Below are 22,327 nucleotides of genomic sequence, written 5' to 3'. Positions count from 1 at the left end.
TATTAAATATTTGAAGAGCTGCCATCATTGAGTACTAAGTGCTTAATTTTTGACATAGCTTTAAGGCACATTAACATATATATTGTATATGCATATATATAATACATTGATATACAAGTCATAGCATACTGTGATTTCTTTAGTCATAAATTCTCTACTGGTCATTATAACACAGACATAGAATTTGGCATGATTTTGTTGTATCATAATTAATTCTGTATTATGACAGCACATTGAAAGGACCTGTTTTTTTTTTTTTTTAAATTACCAATACATGGGCACAGCCTAATATAATGAAATTACAATTTCCCGAGTGGGCACAGGAAACAAATTGATGGGACTATGTTGTTTTCATTTCTGTCATGGAGGCAAAGTCCACTCAGAAGAGAGGATAAAGTGCATCGTTGCTTGACCCATCAGAGAAGCATATTAGCAAGAGTGGCATAGAGCCTGTGCTTCCCAGCTCACAAGGATCCCAGAAAGAAGAGAATGGATCCAGTTGTGGTCCTGGTGTTGGGGCTCTGCTGTTTACTTCTCCTTTCACTCTGGAAGCAGAATTCCGGGAGGGGGAAGCTCCCTCCTGGCCCCACTCCTTTCCCCATCATTGGAAATATTCTCCAGATAGATGTTAAGGACATCAGCAGATCCCTAACTAAGGTAAGTATTCATTATGCTCCTCCTGTGGCATGCAAAGTGAAAATAGATAGACTCTTTTTAAAATAAAATCTATTCCTCGATGCACACTCTTATAACAGATGATTATAAATCAAAATGCTCCCTATAAGCTTTGATGCTTCTTCTACCAATTTCAGGAGTTGAGTAAAGAAATATTTAGGTCCCTGTAGATAGAATAAAAATAACTTAGTGACAAAAATCAGGAGTATGTGTTAGGGTCTGAAAAAGCCCACCGCCCGAGGAACGACTCCAAGAGACTTATCCTCTCATGCAACCAGCAAAGGGTTAAATTTATTGATCCAACATGTTGGGGCCCTCTGACAAGGACAGAGGAGCAGTGAGGAACTACAGCATAGGGTTTATAAAGGCAAAAACTGCAAAATCGGGAGGGGGGAGAGAATACACGGTTGCTAAGCGGTTGCTAAAATCTTACAATCAGCAATTATGATTTTAAGACATAGACAAATCACATCTTCATTATTAGCCCAGGTAACCCAGGTGCAACCTTTCTACTTTTAAGCTTGAGCAATCATGCTAGGGGGTTTTTGTGCGTTGCCAAGGGTGGTGTAGTGCACTGCTATTGTCCGACTATTTGAGATCATAGCTTCAGACCAGAGTCTCACGGTGGGGGGGGGGGGTGCTTTCCCAGAATGCAGTCTCAAGTGCTCCAAAATGGAGTCCCTACTGTCAAGGTGCTACTTACTCTGTCTTATTTTCACAGCTGCACCAGGAAGGTTTAAACCTGTAAGCTTAAGCTTAACTTTTGACACCCACACATATACAATTTTTAATTCTTCATATGCTCACCTTCGTTGATTTCAGCCATATGCCTGAACATCAGTGATAAGTGAAGAGCTCCTGATAGAAATTTCATTCAAGAAATCATCTATTGTATTATACATTTGGTTTCTTTTTTCAGAATATCCATGAATCTTGAACTTCTCGGCAGAATCAATAAAAACTGGTATTAAGCTATGGGTTCTGGAGTAGTCTAGGTGAATGAAAGAAAGAAGTAAACATTCAGTGGCCAACTGGTGGCATCATAATTCTTTTAGATTCTGAGAAACCCTGCTGTGTGGCCTGGAATCTTACAGGGTAGAAGAAATTGTTCCTCCCTGGGATGCTGCTTGCATTGTCTTGTCCCTGCCTCTGGTGCTGCTGCTGCTGCTGCTTCTTCTTCTTCTTCTTCTTCTTCTTCTTCTTCTTCTTCTCCTTCTCCTTCTCCTTCTCCTTCTCCTTCTCTTCTTTCTCCTCCTCCTCTGGATGCTCCTCCTACTTTTCACCCCAACCTTTCCCTTGTCACCCCTCCCTCCTTCTCCTCCTCCTTTTCTTCCTTTTCCTCTTCTTCTCCTCTGTCTTGTTCTATTCTCTTCCTCATTCTTATTCTACTTCTTCAAGATTTATTTGATTTACTCAAAAGACAGAGTGACAGAAACATTGGACAGACAAAGCAAGAGATCTGGCCAGCATTGCAGCAAAGCCACTTGAGCCTCCTATTATGATGCCAGCTTCTTTATTTATAAAGTAGTGCAAATAAAGTTGTTCAGTGTATTATTTGAGAATTAAATGTAAACTGCATACCAACTACTTCTGCCAGCGTATGGTGCAACATAGGTCATTCAGGAGTGGCAGCCATAATAGTCACTATCATATTTAGTTATAAATAAAAATATTTGAATCCAAGGCAGAATAAAGAGACTACATAGACAATGCTAATTTCCATCTGAATCAGACACACTCTGCGGCTGACATGTAATTTCTTTGGTGATATTTATTTCTCTCCTCAGTTCTCAGAACGCTATGGCCCCGTGTTCACTGTGTATCTGGGCATGAAGCCCACTGTGGTGCTGCATGGATACGAGGCAGTGAAGGAAGCCCTGGTTGATCTTGGAGAGGAGTTTGCTGGAAGAGGCAGTGTGCCTATACTTGATAAAGTTAATAAGGGACTTGGTAAGTGTGTGTGTGTGTGTGTGTGTGTGTGTGTGAGTGTGTGTGTAACAGTGGTAATAGGGTGGAAATGATGGAAAACAGAGACTTCAAAAGCTCCCCAGAAGAGCTTGGCCATCTGTGTGGCTGCCTCATGTCAGCTTCTTCCTACTTGCTGGGATCTCCCTCCTTCCTAGTTTCTGTTTCTCATTCTGGCAGGAATCATTTTCAGCAATGCAAAAAGATGGAAGGAGATGCGACGCTTCTCGCTCATGACCCTGCGGAATTTCGGGATTGGGAAGAGGAGCATTGAGGACCGAGTTCAAGAGGAGCCCCGCTGCCTGGTGGAGGAGCTGAGAAAAACCAATGGTGGGTGACCCTTACCCCACATCGCTGACCTCACACTGCACCCTTAATATGCTGTGCTGGGAAACCTTGCAGTGTGGGTATAGCCTTCATCCTGAGGCCTGGTTGCTGCTCCCATGGTGGGAGGGGAAGTTTGGAGCAGAGAAGTGGGGAGTTTGTACGGATCTGGTTGTGTGTACAGCCTGGTTCTGAGTCTATTGTGGTTAGAAAAATAAACTTAATACTCTTCTGTCCCAAGCGGTTTCTATAATTTAAAAAAAAAAATTTTGACAGCAGAGTTAGACAGAGAGAGAGAGAGACAGAGAGAAAGGTCTTCCTTTTCTGTTGGTTCACCCCCCAAATTGCTGCCACAGCTGGCATGCTGCACAAATCCGAAGCCAGGATCCAGGTGCTTCCTCCTGGTCTCCTATGCGGGTTTATGGCCCAAACACTTGGGCCATCCTCTAGTGCCTTCCCGAGCCACAGCAGAGAGCTGGACTGGAAGAGGAGCAACCGGGACAGAATCCAATGCCCCAACTGGGACTAGAACCCAGGGTGCTGGTGCCAAAGGCAGAGAATTAGCCTAGTGAGCTGCAGTGCCAGCCAGGTTCTATAATTTGCAATCAGAAATCATGACTATAGTTTTTGAATGTAATTTCTGAAAGTATTGAAGAGCAATATTTTCCCCATAGACTGAATGCTGCTATCTATTGCAGAACATTTCATGGTGGAAACTTGGCAAATGCATATGGTGGCAAAGACCCATCAGCCTCTTAAGGGACAAGAACTGCCCCTCGTGGGCGTTCACATCTGCATGCTCAGCTTAACTGACATGTCTGAGGTTTCCCCAGGCCCGTGATTAGTGCTGGACACCAGTGGTGCTACGTGCAGATTGTCTCCCTAGGCAATTCCTAACAAAGTTCTTGTCACTTACTATGCTCTGTCATCCATATTTTTCTAAATTGCTGCCCCTTGTTGTGTCTACTTCCTTTATTGATTTAAATTTTGAGTAAATATATCCTGTAACATAATACACATACACTCTACCATAAAATGATTTATTTAACAAGATTTCCAGAGTTAAAATAGCTCTTAATTTCATTTTCCAAAGTAGAGAGTGTTTCTTTTCTACTTTGCTTTTCTCCTTCTAGTCTTTAGAATGTGAGTCAGAAATTGCGATTATAATTTTTCTACCACCACAAAGTCTACTACTCCATGATGTGTTGTTCACCATGTGTCTGATTATGAGCTCAGATAAAAATTTCCTTGTCTTATAATGCTCACTTCTAAGCAAAGTAAAAAACTAAAATTAGGTGTTTTATAAATAATACATAGGTACACACACAAATACCCAGGTCTCAACGTTTTCCAAATGATCCTCTACCTCCTTGAGGTAAAATAAAATTTCATCTAAAAACTTAGATTTCTGTACACGTTAAAAAGTTTTAAAAAAGTGTGATATAGAAACAACTAACTCAAGTCTCCTAATGTCCTATACCCCACCATGTATTGTGAATACCTCGATTCCAGACACACTTATTGGGGGGTACAGAGTGTCTATAGCTATTTATTTGGGAGAAATTTTCATATAATACTTGTTGATAACTTGATTATAACATTTGCATTACAGATCTCCCAGCTAAAATGAACACCTCTCTTGTATTTTCATTTCTTTACCTGTAAAATAATGGCTTAACTTATGGGTAAATTTTAAATTTTATTAAAACATCTTTTTTTGTTTGTTAGCATTGTATGGAACAATATGTTAGAATCTACTAAAAGGCAGCTTTGTTCAAGTATGTTAAATATGGAAAGCAATTAGAGATACTGGCTATTCCTTTCTTAAGAATTGATTTGTTGTTTTTCTTTAACATTGAAACTCATTTTAAAAAGACTCCAATTATTTTTTTTTTATTTTTGGCTTCCTTTTTCTGAGACATATGATTGAAATAACTCTTGTCCTGACGGTTGATGTACAATGTAATACTTTATCCATTTTAGTATTTTTTTTTGTTCTAGTACCATTGGTTGAACTCTGTAATTAACACACAATTATTCTTAGGTGTTTAAATTTAACTGAAAAGTGATATCTGTTAGGAATTTGGAAAACAGTATGCTGAGTGAAATAAGCCAATCCCAAAGGGACAAATAGCACTTGTTCTCCCTGATAGGTGACAACTAACTGAGCACCAAAAAGGAAACCTGTTAAAGTGAAATGAACACTATGAGAAATGGTGACTTGATCAGCCCTTGCCCTGACTGTTGATGAGCAACTTCATATGTTATCCCTCTTAGTATTTTTTTTGTTTGTTCTACTTAATACTTTTGGGTTGAATACTGTAATCAATACACAATTATTCTTAAGTGCTGAAAATTAACTGAAAAGTAATTGCTGTTAAACATAAGAGTGAGAATAAGAAAGGGAAGAGATGTGCAATTCGGGACATGCTCAAGCTGACTTACCTCAAACGGTAGAGTTAGAAACATACCAGGGGATTCCAATTCAATCCCATCTAGGTGGCATTTACCAATGCCATCTCACTAGTCCCAGTGATCAATTTCTGTTCACAATTGATCACAATGATAGGACTAAGAACCAAAGGGATCACATAAACAAGGCTAGTGTCTGCAAATACTAGCTGATAGAATAAAAAAGGGAGAGAATGATCCAACATGGGAAGTGAGATACACAGCAGACCCATAGAATGGTAGATGTCCTAAACAGCACTCTGGCCTAAGAATCAGCCCTTAAGGCATGTGGATCAGGCTGAAAAGCCCATGAGAGTATTTAAGGCATGGAAAGCCAAGACACTCTGGGGAAAAAAAAAAAAACCAAATGAAAGATCTCTGTGAGTGAGATCCCAGTGGAAAGAATGGGTCATCAAAGAAGGAGGTACCTTCCTCTGAAGGGAGGAGAGAACTTCCACTTTGACCATGGCCTTGTCTAAATATGATCAGAGTCACTGAACTCAGGGGGCTTCCATAGCCTTGGCAGCTCATGACAAGAGCCTAGGGTGCTTACTGATGCCATAAAAAAGAGTGTCAATTTGTTAAGTCAACAACAGGAGTCACTGTGCAATATTCCTCATGTAGGATCTTTGTCCTTAGTGTGCTGTACATTGAGATTTAATGCTATAACTAGTACTCAAACAGTATTTTTCACTTTATGTTTCTGTGTGGGAGCAAACTATTCAAATCTTTACTTAATGTGTGCTAAACTGATCCTCTGTATATAAAGAGAATCGAAAATTAAAAAAAAAATTGACACTTTACTCCTTTGAGTAAACAAATCCAAGTGAAACTTATTTTTTCCTTATTTATTTTTCAAAGTTTTCCTTTAAAGTGAAAGTCAAACATATAGATAAACACACAGAAAGAGCTCAGAGAGAGAGAGAGAGAGAGAGAGAGAGAGATCTCATCTACGAGTTCACTCCCCAGATTCCCACATAGCCAGGCCTTTAATGGAGCCAGAAGTGGGGTACTCAGTTAGATCTCCCACTTGAGTGGCATGAACTCAACTATTTGAACCATCACTTGATCTCTCCAAGAGTCTGAATTGTCAGGAAGTGGAGTTAGGAGTGGGGCCTAGTGTTGAACCCAGCACTCTATCTGGAATGCATTTTGTCTTCAATTGTGTCATAAGCATTAGACCAATAGCTTGCTTCTACTGGTCATTTTTTAGTTTTTTTTTCTCATATTATATGCATGCTTTGACATTTTTTCTTTAAAATACATGAATTTACCCATAAGCTGTCTCTTCAGTTCTTCCCTACTGGTTCAACACAACACATATTTTTTCATTATTTGTGACTATTCATTATTTTAGCTTTAAGAAGTTTCCTGGCCCACACTATTTTCTGCACACTATTTCAGTGCTTTATTGTCTGCAGACATTGCATAGGTAACTGATTCTAGTTTGAAAACTTGAATTATTAATTTTAAACTGTTTTCATTTTCCTTCTCAAATATCAGATCTCTTGTGATAAAAATGTGAACATAAAAACATTAAATGTGAATTGAGTATTAGAGAAATATCATTATTTAGCCAGCTGGGATGTAATGGTCAACTCAGGCTTACAGTAAAGCGATGTTTGATTTTATGTGTGCCATTTCTTTTTACTGTCACCGGAATTTGTAGGCAATTTGTAGGACAAAAATAATGTGCTTTATTTGTATATTTTAATGGTGTTTTAAAATTGTTTTCGATTCTTCAGCCTCACCCTGTGATCCCACCTTTATCCTGGGCTGTGCTCCCTGCAATGTGATCTGCTCCATTATTTTCCATAATCGCTTTGATTATAAAGATGAAGACTTTCTTAAACTGATGGAAAAATTAAATAAAAATGCTAGGCTTCTGAGCTCTCCGTGGTTGCAGGTGAGAGTGAGATCTTTTGTTCCTGAGAAACCATTTATGTTCCTTTATCCGACAGGTGAAAAGATCTACATGGACCAAGATGTGAAGAGAAAGTTCATAGAGTACAGTCCCAGTAGAGCTGATGCCACAGAACACTGTGAAAGATGATGGAAACTTTTGGTCAGTGCTGTGGCTAAATAGGCTAATTCTCTACCTTGTGGCGCTGGCACATGGGGTTCTAGTCCCGGTCGGGGCCCGGATTCTGTCCTGTTGCCCCTCTTCCAGGCCAACTCTCTGCTGTCACCCAGGAGTGCAGTGGAGGATGGCCCAAGTGCTTGGGCCCTGCACCCTACGGGAGACCAGGATAATCACCTGGCTCCTGCCTTCGATCAGCACAGTGTGCAGGTCGCAGCGCGCTGGCGGTAGCGGCCATTGAGGGTGAACCAATGGCAAAAGGAAGACCTTTCTCTCTGTCTCTCTCTCTCACTGTCCACTCTGCCTGTCAAAAAAAAAAAAAAAAGATGATGGAAACTTTTATTAGCACACAAGGAAACGAGTGTCCAAATACTGGGCTAGTGTTTGTGTTCATTATCTTCTTGTCCAATGATTTTTCCACTAAACTCCAAGCCCTATTTCTATAAAAGCGCTTTGATGACTGGACAAAGAATGTCTTTGTCAATGAATGTATATCCATGTCCTTTTATTCTTAAAATACTTATTTATTTGAAAGGCAGAATCAAAGAAAGAGTGAGAAAGAGAAAGAGAAAGAGAGAGAGAGAGAGAGAGAGAGAGAGAGAAAAGATCTTCCATCTGCTGGTTCACCTTCTGAATGCCCCAAAAACCAGGGTTAGGCAAGGCAGCTGCGAGGAACCAGGAACATAAGTGCTTGAGCCATCACAGATTGCCTCTCAGGCCCAGTGGCAGGAAGTGGAGTAGTTAAGAATTAACGGAGCACACCATGTGGGATGCTGGCATTCACTGCAGTGGGATTACCTGCTGGATGACAATGCTCTGATTTCCTATTATATTTCAATTTCGTAGCAAAGCATTTAGGTAAAAAAATAAAATTCATATAAAGAAGATTTTACACTATAAAAATTATGTATGATTTTGGGAAATGACTTTCATCTTTAATTTTCTTGTCAGACTACTCTCCTTCAATATGTCTATCAGCATACAGAACTACCACACATTTACAATAGAAGTTTTCCCATAATGATGGACACCATATTTTGTTCATATTTATAGCTATAACTCCTCAATAGGGTATATATGTATATATAATTCAACAAATCATTGTTTTCTGTTTTAGGTCTGCAATAATTTTCCTGCTCTTATGGATTACTTCCCAGGAATTCATACGACATTTTTAAAGAATAGTGATTATACAAAAAATTTTATTATGGAGAAAGTGAAAGAACACCAAAAATCCCTGGATGTTAACAGTCCTCGGGACTTTATTGATTGTTTCTTGATCAAAATGGAGCAGGTAAGTTGTTCACAACAGTTCATTATGTTATTTCTTGTACATTTTGAGGTTCATTGAATAATTTTGTATCTACAAGGGATGTTAAAATGGTCAGACTAGTTTGACAAGCACTTTACATATCATATAAATGAACTGCAAATAGCATAAAAATATTAGAGTATTCATATAAAGTTTGTGGAAATAAAGAATTAAAAGGTAAGTTTATTTTGGTCTAAAAATGGAAGCTTGTGATTTTTTAAAATAATGTACATTTTCATAAATGTTTTGAAGACACATAATGTAAAATTAAATTGTTAAATGGTTAGAATATCTGGGACTTGCTCTTTAGATGAAAAGAATCTACCCAAGGAGGAACATAATGCACATCTCAGGTGACTTGAAAACAATTACAACTAAAAATCACCGACTATCATGCTGTAATATGAAGTGACATCATCACTGAGCAAGTGTAAGGGAGAGGGGAACATAGCTTAGCCTGGGAGGGATTTATGCATATCTTGCATATTGAAAGAGGTTTTAGAAATCTGCAGTGTAGGACAGGAGAGGGAATTTCAGGTGGAGTGAGTGGTGTCTGTGGAGGTGTTTAGTGTGCAGTGGGAAAGAGTAGGTGGAAGGAAGACAAAGACTTAGCTCACTATAACACAGTAAGTTGTGCAGAGGTGGAGAGAGAGGTTGGTGTCTGGCAGGCACCTGAGTTGCTGATTTCCAGCTTCTTTCCATTGTGGTCCAAGAAGATGCATGGTATGATTTCTATTCTTTTGAATTTGCTGAGATTACTTTATGGCCTATTATGTGTTCAGTCATAGAGTAGGTTCCATGTAATGCTGAGAAATATGTGTAGTCTTCAAGTGTAGGACGAAAAGTTCTGTAGATATAAGTTAGATATATTTGGGCTATAGTGTCGATTAAATTTGCTGTTTCCTTGTTGATCTTCTGTCTGGTTGATTTGTCTCTATCTAAAAATGGAATATTTAAGTCCCCCAGTACTACTGTACTGCAGTCCATGTCTCCCTTTAAGTTCCTTAACATATCTTTTAAATAACCTGGTGCCCTGTAGTTAGGTACGTATACGTTTATAATAGTTACATCTTCCTGTTGAATGATCCTTTAATCATTATATAGTGCCCCTCTTTGTCTCTCTTAACATTTTTTGTGTTAAAGTTTATTTTGTGTGATATTACGATGGCTATGCCAGCTCTTTTTTGGATTCTGTGGCATGGAATATCTTTTTTCAACCTTTCACTTTCAGTCTGCATGCATCTTTGTTGGAAAGATGTGTTTCTTGTAAGCAGCAAATAGATGGGTTTTGTTTTTTAATCCATTCAGCTACTCTGGGTCTTTTAACTGGATAGTTGAGGCCATTTACATTCAATGTGGCTATTGATAAGTAGTGACTTTGCCCTGCCATTTTCCAAAGATATTTCTACTTTGAAGAAGATATTCATACTTTGAACTTCCTGTGATCTTTTTTTAAAAAGACTTTATTCATTTTTATTTGAGAGGTAGATTTATAGACAGTGAGAGGGAGAGACAGAGAGAAAGGTCTTCCATGCATTGGTGCATTCACCAAATGGCCGCAATGGCCAGAGCTACACCGATCCGAAGCCAGGAGCGAGGTGCCTCCTCCCAGTCTCCCACGTGGGTGCAAGGACCTAAGGACATGGACCATCCTCTACTGCTTTCCCAGTCATAGCAGAGACTGGATGGGAAGAGCATCAACCTGGACTAGAACCAGTGCCCATATGGGATGCTGGTGCTGCAGGTGGAAGATTAAACTAGTGCGCTAGGGTGCCGGCTCCACTTCCTGTGATCTTTTACTGAGAGATTTTCTTCCTTTACCTTCTTTGTACTGATGGCCGTGTTTCTGTGTTTCTGTGTGTAACACATCTTTAAGCACCTTTTGCAGGATTGGATGAGTGGTGACAAATTCTTTCAATTTCTGTTTGCTATGAAAGGTCTTTGTTTCACCTTAATTCACAAATGAGAGCTTTGCAGGATATAATATTCTTGGATGACTGTTTTTTTTTCTCTTAGGACTTGGGCTATATCTCGCCATTCTTTTATAGACTGCAGGGTTTCTGATGAGAAGTCTACTGAGAGTCTAATTGGAGATCCTCTGAGAGTAATCTGGCATTTCTTTCTTCCACATCTTAGAATCTTTTCTTTATGTTTCACTGCGGTGAGTTTGATTGCAATGTGTTGTGGCAAGGATCTTTTCTGTTCATGTCTATTGGGAGCTCTGTGTGCTTCCTGTACTTGGACATCTCTCTCCAAATCCAAAAATCTGCTAGTATTTCACTAAAAAGGCCTTCTAATCCTTTCTCTCTCTCCATGCCTTCAGGAACTCCCAGAATCCGAATGGTGGGTTTTATTATAGTATCCTGTAGATTCCCTACAATGTTTTTTAGATTTCTAATTTCCTCTTCTTGTCTTTGATCTGACTGTATACTTTCCTGTGCTCTGTCACTTTCAAATAGAAGTAATAATACTTCCTTTTTATTTTTATTGCATTTATTTCTTTTTCATGTGTAATTTTTCTGGCTAGACCTTCTAGGGCTATGCTGAAAGGCAGTTGTGAAAGTACAGTTCCTTGGTGGATTTTTTTCCTCCATTATTTCATAGAACAAGATTTTAAGCTTGAAGAAATTATTAAGATTCAGTTTTGTAATTTTTAATATGTCATATCAATATAAGGAAGCTTCCTTCTATTTGTAATTTTCAGAGATTTTTTATCATGCACAGCATTTAAATTTTCAAGTACTTTTTAAAAGATTTATTTATTTATTTGAAAGAGTTACAGAGAGAGAGAAGGAGAGGCAGAGAGGGAGAGAGAGAAGTCTTCCATCCACTGGTTCATTCCCCAATTGGCTGCAATGGCCAGTGCTGTGCCAATGCGTAGCCAGGAAACAGGAGCCTCCTTGAGGTCTCCCACATGGATGCAGGGGCCCAAGGACTTGGTCCATCTTCTACTGCTTTCCTTGGCCATAACAGAGAGCTGAAGTGGAAGTGGAGCCTCCGGGTCTAGAACTGGCACCCATATGGGATGCCGGCAGTGCAGGCTAGGGCTTTAACACACTGTGCCACAGAGCCAACCCCTCAAGGACTTTTTAAAAAAGCTGTTGAGATAATTTTATCTCATTCTAAAAATTTTGTTTTTATACTTATTGCTTTTCTTTAAACCATCCATGCATATCTTCGGTAAATTCCACTGGATCAGGACATGTAATCCACAAAGATATTTAAACTGCACCAAAATATGCATAACAGAAAAGTTGTATTGATTATTTTTAATGTAATGTCAGCTGACATTAAGCACATTCACTTTGTTTTGTAACTGTCACCACCATTCATGCCAGAATTATTTTATACTACAAAACAGAAACTTCATATCCATTACATAGTAATTATTTACACCCCAGTCTCTGCCAACATATCATTCTACCTCTGCCTCCTGGAATTTGGCTATTTTAGTGACTGGCTTTTCCTACTTGGCATAGTGTTATTGTTATTGTTATTATACACTGTATCTTTTTATATTATCTCTAGTAACACATTTGTGATTCTACTATCATAATTTTTATTTAAAGTCACATAGAAACAAAGCACTTATATTCAAAATTTAATAATATTAGTTTTACCAGTACCTGTATAGTTACTCTTACTAGGAATATTTATCTCTTAATAAGACTTTTACTTGTTGTCCTGTGTCCATTTATTTCAATGTGAAAGCTGAATCCCCTTAATATTTCTTGCATGAAAAATTTACTGTGAAGAGATCACTATAAGATTGCTTTAATCTGGAATGTCTTAATTTCTGCTTTTCTATGGAAGGTTATATCTTTCCCAAGGAATAGGATTCTTGTTTGACACTGTTTTTGTGTCAGCACCTTAAATAGATCATTTCACCAATTTCTTTTTCTTAAAAAATATTTATTGATTGATTTGAAAGACAGAGGCACAGACAAGAGAGGAAGGAGCAAAGAGAGAGAAAACCTTCATCTGTAGGTTCACTCCTAACATGGTGCAAGGCCGGAGCTGAGCCAGGCAGAAGACAGGAGACAAGAGCTTCATCTAGGTCTCCCACGTGGGTGCAGGAGTCCAAGTACTCATGCCATCTTCCACTGCTTTCCTGGGCACATTAGCAGTGGAGCACTCACAGTGTGTGAGAACTCCATGTAATTAGACATTTAGCTCTGGCATCAGCACTACTCCTGTTCTCTCCTTCATCTGTGGGCACAGTGAACGTCTCAGGTCTGTCTTCATGACCACAGCCTCTCTTCACCTCGTACCTCCTGATTCATTCCTGTGCCTGTCCCAGTCCATCTTGCCAGTTGCCTCCCTTCTGGACACAGTGGTGCTGACCTCATCTTTTCTTGAGGAACCCATTGTCATTCTAGGTTTTGCTGCCATATCTGCTTTGCACGATTTTGATTTCTTAATGAATCTGCAAGTAACATTTATTCCATATCAATTTTTGACAGGAGAAGAGAATTACAGACTCTTATTTTGGGCTTATACTACATTTCATGATGCTCCTAATATACTAATAGATTTATTCATTGAGACTGTGCTTGTGTACAATTAAGAGATAATTTCTTTTTCTTAATTTTTTTTAACTTTTATTTAATGAATATAAATTTCCAAAGTACATCTTACGGATTGCAATGGCTTCTCCCCCCCCCCATAACTTCCCTCCCACCCACAACCCTCCCCTTTCCCGCTCCCTCTCCCCTTCCATTCACATCAAGATTCATTTTCAATTCTTAATAATGGCTTAAACCACAGGTTGAGTCTATTTATCTCAAATGCAAATTGTCTCAAGTTGAGCAGGCATGGCAATACTAGAATATTTTGTACATAGACTCTTATTCTATTAATTAAATGTTCCTCTCCCAAGATGATGTCTGTTTTGTCTCAAAAGTGTTTTCATCACAAAGGAGAAAACAGGCTTCTGTTTGCCTCCTTTTGTGAATTATTCATGACATACCTCACTGAAGCATCTCATAATGGGATTTTTATGCAAGAACTAAGTAAGCGGGTAGTCAATGAGTTTGATGTCACCTTTTCTGTAGTCTACCATATCCAACAGCATGTCGTCTTAATATGGCACTTTCAGTTTTCCCTGTTATCTTTCTTCTTTTTTAAAAAATAATGTGAGTTATTTTGGATTTAGTGTAATAAAAATGCTGGCAAATAATTTGTTAAATTGCACCAAATCACTCTTAGGAAACCCATTTGGAGTTCACTCTGGAAAGCTTGGTAATCGCTGTGTCTGATTTGTTTGGAGCTGGGACTGAGACAACGAGCACAACACTGAGATACTCCCTCCTGCTCCTGCTGAAGCACCCCGAGGTCACAGGTACGACTCAGTGAGCAGCAAAGTGCATTCAGGAGAGAAGCTGGGGAGCCTTGGCTACTGTCCTTCCCCTGGTTTGTGCTAGAGGAGTCTCACTGCTTAAAAACTTCTGTGCCAACAACTGTACTCTGGGCAGTGTAGTAATCAGAATAAAACAGGCCAACATGGTACAGTGCGGGAAGAGATCAGAGAGAAGTGCAGACAGCATGGCTGGAGGAAGAGCAGTGATGTTCAAGGGCTGTGCTGGATCTCATGGGAGTGATGTGTGGTAGGCACTGCATGGCATTTTCTTTTCATAACAAAAAGACTCCATGAGGAGTAGGTATAGTCTTGCTGCTACCTTTCCTCATTCTGACAATTCAGTGCTCTAATGCAGGGAAAAGGACAAGGAAGCTTTTCTTATTGAAGCCCAACCTGAAATTCAGTGAGGCTTCCTTAGGTAATTCCAGTGTGAGTAGCTTTCTGAAAGTTTAGATGCATAAGACAGTTAGAAGATGCACCCAAAATAATTGGAATAGGAGAGATCATTAATTTGAAACATCTATCTCAGCATGAGAAATAAATCTAACCATGAAATAGAAAATTGTGAATTGAAAAATGGTGTTAAATTGAATCCAAGAAGGTAATAACATCTGAACACATAGAATTTTCTCACCAGGAAACTATATGTGCTCAGAATGATGAAAAAAAAATGAATGCTGATATAACCAAAATGTGTGGTCTGCATATATCCTGCTATCCTGCTAAGTGGAGTGACTGCTGTGTTTGCCTGTCATGATGGGCATGTGTGTATATGAGATAGAGATGTAGAAGAAATTTCTCATATGTCTTATGAGGAAATAATTAACTATATGTTAGAATCAGTAATAAAGAAATAGACATTTTTAAGAAACATGATTATGAATTGCAGGAATGCTCAAAATGGCTACATTTGCGAAGTAGGAGGATGATAAGAGTATCCTTCCAAATTAATACACATTCCAAAATATGCAAATACATATACACACTCTAAAAGCTAAAAATAATATGTTTTAACACACAAACACACATACACACAAACACCGGATGTAATTCAATTAAAGCCCCATTCATTTCCAAATTTAAATTTGATTTCTGTTTTCCCTTTTGCAAAGGCAGTGTTTTCTTGATTTAATTATATTCTGGATTTTTGGGGAGAAACACTTAATTACTTCTATTTATGTCAGTTTCATGTGTGCCCTTTAAATGGCCCTCTATGTATTAATATATCATAATAGTAATTTTTAGGAGAGTGCACTGTATATTTTAATATAGTAACTCATATTTCCAGGTGTATTTCTGGGCTTATAGCTTATAATTCTGTAGAAATACCTTCAAGAAGGTTCATGAAACCCTAAATTGTTATGACAACTGTGCCACTTTTCTCATTTTCCCCATTATTTCTTACTTGTGTCTTATCAGCTAAAGTGCAGGAGGAGATTGAGCGTGTGATTGGCAGACACCGGAGCCCCTGCATGCAGGACAGGAGCTGCATGCCCTACATGGATGCCGTAGTACATGAGATCCAGAGATACATTGACCTGCTCCCCTATAACCTGCCCCATGCAGTTACCCGAGACATTAAATTCAGAAACTACTTTATCCCTAAGGTAATCTTGTTTCTTTTACATTGAACCTCAGTGCTCTTAAACTTCTCCCCCTCAGTGTGGTTCCAGTCCCCTGCCAACATCATGTGATTTTCTTATTCTGATGATCTTATACCCAGCACGATTCATTGTTAGTAATTTATCTGTATATTATCCTGCTATCTGGGTTAATGGCTTTTATGTGTTATTTTCCAATTCTTGTGTCTTTAACTTTTCTTAAAAATGTATTTATTTGAAATCAGAGTGACAGAGAATGAGGGAGTGACAGATATTTTTCCATCCATTGGAATAATTGTACCCATCCCCAAATGGGTACAACAGCTAGATCTGGTACAGGGAACACCCTGGTCTCCCATGTGGTTGGCAAGTGTCCAAGTACTTAGGCCACCTTTTGCTATCTTTTCAGGTGCATTAGCAGGAAGCTGGATTTGGAAGCTTAGGACAGCCAGGATTTGACTGACATTATGCTATGGGATGCCAGGGTCCCAGGAGGTGGTTTAAACTGCTGAGCCACTGTCAGTCGTCTCAATTTCTCATCATTGTATTATTGCACTGGCTAGGATTCCAGGATAGCATTTATCAGAATTGTTGATAGCAGAAAACCTTGATTCATCCCAGATTTTTAGGAAAGGGTGGAGTTTTAATACCTTAGTATTGAGAATGATGTTTTAATTAGATTTTAGTAGATAATATTTATAAGATTAGAAAAGCTTGCCCTTTTCTTATTTATGTAAATTTTTCTCAAGAATTCATCTATAATTATACCAAATTCAAAATGTATAATTGGCTTCATTTTCCTCATATAATACCTGTATTATAAGTAAATATCTGTATTATAATTGGATTTGAATTAAAATATATTGTTTTGGACTATAGTATTTATATTCATAACAGACTTTGTTCTGTTATTACCTCCTTAAGAATTTTCAGATTTTTTTATAACAACTTAATGGTAGACTCATAAAATTTATGTGAGAAACATTTCTCTAACATGGTTCTGTTTTATTAATTTTTAATTTTTAATTAGTTTTTAACAGATTCAACGTGATTTGTAGATATAATTCTTAGAACATAATGATACCCCTTCCTTCCTCTATCCCTCCTTCATGGCTTTCCCTCCCTCTCTCCTTCCTTTTCCCCTTCCTTCCTTCCTTCCTTCCTTCCTTCCTTCCTTCCTTCCTTCCTTCCTTCCTTTCTTTCTTGTTTTTGATATAACACACTTTAAATTTACATTATAATAAAAGGCTCAATACTTTACCAAGTAAGTTTAACTGGTGAAAAGTGAAAAGACCCTGATTCAGTGGGAACAGACAATGGCTATAAAAATTGAACGGGGACATGACCATTTCACCCATATAGTGTAAATTTTAGAGTCATCACAGATCATAAAACTATTGTAGTATAATATTATTGCCGCACATACCTTCCCCCGCCCCCACCTCAGCCTGCCCCAATCTTCTTGTTCTGGCCTTAATTGTACCCTTGTAATAACTAAGTTCTGGTGGAATCAGATCTGCCTTCATCCAGAAAAAATTCTTCTCTCTGCTACCAGGTAGCGTGAAGGATGTAACTAACACTTCCTGCACTGATTCATAGGCCCTAAGGAGATGTGAACACAGTTGCAAATTGATGGTAGGTGTTAGATGATCTTTCTATGGTTCACATATTTCTGGTATCTTGAGAGCGATGTTCATCTTAACACCTTTACAATGGCTTCTGACACCTTTTTATTTTTTGGTATATTTTTAGGATTTCTAGCTACTATGTTACAAGCTACTCTACTTGAATTCAGGATATATAATTGTTAAAATAAAAATTTATGTAACTAAAGTTGTATTTTCATGGGGAAAATGGATGGATAAGCACGCAATTATTAATGTCATCCTGTGGAAAACGTGAAATTTCTGACTTTAGCAGGAGGTGATATGGCTTGTCATGCTGATGACAGATTTAGTATAAGGGTTAGGATTTCAGTCCACTCTGTTTCAGCAAAGGATACAGTGAAAAAAGACTTCTGTTTCTTGCTATTAGAGGCTGAGGATAATATCATTGAGACATGTTTCTTCCTCTTTAATGAACAAAATGGAAAGTAGAGGGAGGAATGTGTTAGGGGACCTGGTGCAGTGGAGTGTTGTACTGGCTGGATGATACGCATTCCTCAGGCTCACCCTGTGCCTGATGTCTTTAGAGGGTTTAATGCTCCAAGGGTGTTCCAAGCCCCTCATTCCCTCTGCACAGGGCAGTGTGGTGTAGAAATCTGCAACACACGTGGATGAGTCTAATCTCTCACAAATCAGTGGAGTGATTTCTTCCACCATGGGCTAGGGCCACTGATCTCAGTGGAGGTAATGGTTTAGGACAGGAGTTAGCAAACATTTTTTATAATTGCCCAGATAGAAAACATGCTTTATTTTCCATGCTGTGGGTGTTCTGGGATTGCCTTTTAGCAGAGTAGTCTTTGCTAGTTTATTTTCCTTTGGTAAATTCCAAGGAGTGAGATGGCTGGGTTGTATAGTAGGGTTATATTTAGGTTTCTGAGGAATCTCCAGACTGACTCCATAGTGGCTTTACCAGTTTGCATTCCCACCAGCAGTGAGTTAGTGTCCCTTTTCCCCCCACATCCTCGCCAGCATCTGTTGTAGGTAGATTTCTGTATGTGAGCCATTCTCACATACAGAAGGTGAGGTGAAACCTCATTGTGGTTTTGATTTGCATTTCCCTGATTGCTAGTGATCCTGAACATTTTTTCGTGTGTCTGTTGGCCATTTGGATTTCCGCTTTTGAAAAATGTCTATTGAGGTCCTTGGCCCATCTCTTAAGTGGGTTGTTTGTTTTGATGTTGTGGAGTTTCTTGATCTCTTTGTAGATTCTGGTTATCAACTCTTTATCTGTTGCATAGTTTGCATATATTTTTCCCATTCTGTTGGTTGCCTCTTCACTTTCCTGACTGTTTCTTTTGCAGTACAGAAACTTCTCAATTTGATGCAATCCCAAATGTTAATTTTGGCTTTGACTGCCTGTGCTTCTGGGGTATTTTCGAAGAAGTCTTTGCCACTACCTATATCTCGCAGGGTTTCACAAAAAAGCTGTCTGCACCTTAATGTTTATTGCAGCTCAATTCACAATAGCTAAGACCTAGAATCAACCCAAATGCCCATCAACAGTAGACTGGATAAAGAAATTATGGGACATGTACTCTATAGAATACTATATAGCAGTACAAAAACAATGAAATCCGGTCATTTGCAACAAAATGGAGGAATCTGGAACACATCATGCTGAGTGAAATCAGCCAGTCCCAGTAGGACCAATACCATATGTTCTCCCTGATCGGTGACAACTAACCGAGCACCAAAAAGGAAACCTGGTGAAATAAAATGGACACTCTGAGAAACAGTAACTTGATCGGCCCTTGTCCTGACTGTTGATTACAACTTAATACTTTATCCCTTTAAGTATTTTTTTTGTTTTTCTTCTTAATACTATTGGTTGAACTCTGTAATTAACACACAATTGTTCTTAGGTGTTTAAATTTAACTAAAAAGTGATCCCTGTTAAATATAAGAGTGGGAATAAGAGAGGGAGGAGATGTACAATTTGGGACATGCTCAAGCTGACTTGCCCCAAATGGTGGAGATAGAATTGTGCCAGGGGGTTCCAATACAATCCCATCAAGGTTGCATGTACCAATGCCATCTCACTAGCCCAAGTGATCAATTTCAGTTCATAATTGATCATAATGATAGGTCTAAGAGTCCTAGGGATCACATAAACAAGACGAGTGTCAGCTAATACTAACTGATAGAATAAAAAATGGAGAGAATGCTCCAACATGGGAATTGGGATACACAGGAGATTCATAGAATGGCAGATGTCCTAAATAGCACTCTGGCCTTGGATTCAGCCCTTAAGGCATTTGGATCTTGCTGAAGAGGCCACGAGAGTATTTTAGGCATGGAAAGCCAAGACATTCTGGAAAAACAAACAAACAATCAAACAAAACAACAACAACAAAACAAACCTAAATGAAAGATCTCTGCGAGTAAGTTCCCAGTAGAAAGAACAGCCATCAAAGAAGGAAGTACCTTTCTCTGAAGGGAGGAGTGAACCTCCACTTTGACAATGACCTTGTCTAAATAAGATAGAAGTGGGCAAACTCAAAAGGCTTCCATACCTTTGGCAACTCATGACTAGAGCCTAGGGAGATTACTTACGGAATAAACAAGAGTCATTTTGTTAAGTCAACAACAGGAGTCATTGTACACTTACTCCTCATGTAGGATCTCTGTCCTTGATGTGTTGTTCAATGTGAATTAATGCTTAACTCGTACTGAAACAGTATTTTACACTTTATGTTCTGTGTGGGTGCAAGCTGTTGAAATCTTTACTTAATATATGCTAAATTGATCTTCTGTATATATTTATTTATTTTTTTTAATTTATTTTTTTTTTTTTACAGGTAGAGTGGACAGTGAGAGAGAGAGACAGAGAGAAAGGTCTTCCTTCGCCGTTGGTTCACCCTCCAATGGCTGCCGCGGCTGGCGCGCTGCAGCCGGCGCACCGCGCTGATCCGATGGCAGGAGCCAGGAGCCAGGTGCTTTTCCTGGTCTCCCATGGGGTGCAGGGCCCAAGCACCTGGGCCATCCTCCACTGCACTCCCTGGCCACAGCAGAGGGCTGGCCTGGAAGAGGGGCAACCGGGACAGAATCCGGCGCCCTGACCGGGACTAGAACCCGGTGTGCCGGCGCCGCTAGGCGGAGGATTAGCCTAGTGAGCCGCGGCGCCGGCCGATCTTCTGTATATAAAGATAATTGAAAATGAATTTTCATGTGAATGGAATGGGAGAGGGAGCAGAATTTGGGAGGGTTGAGGGCGGGAGGGAAGTTAAGGGGGGGAAAAAGCCATTGAAATCCATAAGCTGTACTTAGGAAATTTATATTTGCTAAATAAAAGTTAAAAAAAGAATAGTAGTCTTTGATAATGTGTAAATGAATGAGGATACTTTTTTCAATTTTTATAGAAACTGAAATTTATGTATCTTGTAGTTTTCTTGCATCAAGAGTATTATTTTGGCTCTTTTCAATTTAATCAGTCTTATCTCTCAGACCATAGAAAAACAGGGGGGATACTGGAATTGTGAATGTTGTTTAGTGATGACATTACTGTCCAGTAAAACTATCTGCAATAATGTTTGGTCTATTTGGGGATTTGTGTCCTAGCTGAACAAAGTTTGCCTGTACAAGGTGTCAAAAATTTCCCCTTACCTTTCTCTAGAAGTTTTATTGCTTTAGCTCTTATGTTTAGACAAGTTGCTCATTTCAAATTGATTCATATTTATGGTATAATGATTATGCTTCATTTTTTACTTTATAAATGTCCAATTATTTTAGTAATGTTTATTGAAAATACATTTATATCTTCATTTTTTATTTTATAAATTGTAATATATATAAATATATATGTATGCACATATATATATACTTCAAAAAGTGTGTGGAAAATGAAAGCAAAAGATAATGTACATTTTCCATGAACTTTTTGAAGACACTTGAACTTTCATCTATGACATATAACTTAGGACTGGTTATGACAATTCAACTTCCTAAATATCCCCCCAACAATGTTAGCTATGATTGATAATCCTTGCCTGAAATGATAATCCTGCACCGAATTGCTCCAAAAATTTTATGTTTCTAATTTCATCATCCTGAGTTAGGATTAAACTATACTAAAGATCTCCCTCATTCTTAGAATGAAGACAAACAATGTGCTCTACAATGATAAATGGTCAAGGGTTCCATACTTGCTACTGCACTTGCTTTTATTAAAGAATTGGTGATTTTTAAGCAGGTCAGATGTTTATTTCTATATGTCCTGTGAAAAGTTTTCCAGACATTTCACAAACCAACCAACTTCTGACTGAAAGCACACATGTGAGATGTGTGAAAACTGAGCTGAAGGACAGCAGCATGTGGCAGTAGGAACCAGAGTCCAAGCTTGATGAGGAGCACAGTCACAGGTTTTGGCACCCACCCACTCACACACTCACATCTTCAAATGCTGTCACAGGGCATTTTAGCAAAATCAATGCCACTGCCACAAACTCATCTCTGCTCTTTACTTGGTCTGTGTGGCTGGGGATGTCACTGCTCTTCCTGGGACTTGAGCTTCCTCTTCTATTGATCAAAAGCTCAATAGAATAGTAGTCTGGATGGTGCCATGGCTCACTAGCTAATCCTCTGCATGCAGCGCTGGTACTCTGGGTTCTAGTCCTGGTTGGGGCACCGGTTCTGTCTCTGTTGCTTCTCTTCAAGTCCAGCTCTCTGCTGTGGCCCGGGAAGGCAGTGGAGGAAGGCCAAGGTCCTTGGGCCCTGCACCCGCATGGGAGACCAGGAGTAAGCACCTGGCTCCTGGCTTCAGATCATCATAGTGTGCTGATGGAAGGAAGACCTTTCTCTGTATCTCTCTCTCCTTGTCTAACTCTACTGGTCCAAAAAAATATTGTCCTAAATGATTTTCACTGTTTTTTCACCCAACACAGTGACTTCTTTATACTT

The 22,327-nt window shown here is 38.9% G+C and overlaps 1 protein-coding gene across 5 annotated transcripts in view; it reads left to right on the top strand.

Moving 5' to 3' along the window:
* Positions 1 to 418: 418 nt before the first annotated feature.
* The window catches only part of LOC138842990 (cytochrome P450 2C5), a 38,831-nt gene continuing 16,922 nt past the window's right edge, over positions 419 to 22,327 (top strand). For 3 of the 5 annotated variants that reach the window (XM_070057561.2, XM_008270230.5, XM_070057559.2), the window contains exons 1-7: positions 419 to 657; positions 2,463 to 2,625; positions 2,821 to 2,970; positions 7,161 to 7,321; positions 8,613 to 8,789; positions 14,016 to 14,148; positions 15,586 to 15,773. In XM_070057561.2, coding sequence (XP_069913662.1) covers positions 490 to 657; positions 2,463 to 2,625; positions 2,821 to 2,970; positions 7,161 to 7,321; positions 8,613 to 8,789; positions 14,016 to 14,148; positions 15,586 to 15,773 — 1,140 coding nt within the window. In that variant the 5' untranslated portion in view covers positions 419 to 489. Of the gene's footprint in view, positions 658 to 2,462; positions 2,626 to 2,820; positions 2,971 to 7,160; positions 7,322 to 8,612; positions 8,790 to 14,015; positions 14,149 to 15,585; positions 15,774 to 17,322; positions 17,420 to 20,229; positions 22,292 to 22,327 lie in introns of those variants that run through there. The other 2 variants (XM_070057558.2, XM_089314710.1) reach the window with 2 other exon arrangements.

The sequence above is a fragment of the Oryctolagus cuniculus genome, chromosome 15 (genome assembly GCF_051225735.1).
Source record: "Oryctolagus cuniculus isolate XC-2025 breed Fujian yellow rabbit chromosome 15, ASM5122573v1, whole genome shotgun sequence".
Taxonomy (NCBI): Eukaryota; Metazoa; Chordata; class Mammalia; order Lagomorpha; family Leporidae; genus Oryctolagus; species Oryctolagus cuniculus.
Note: the sequence above shows the minus strand (reverse complement) of the source record. Positions and strands in the feature narration are given on the sequence as shown.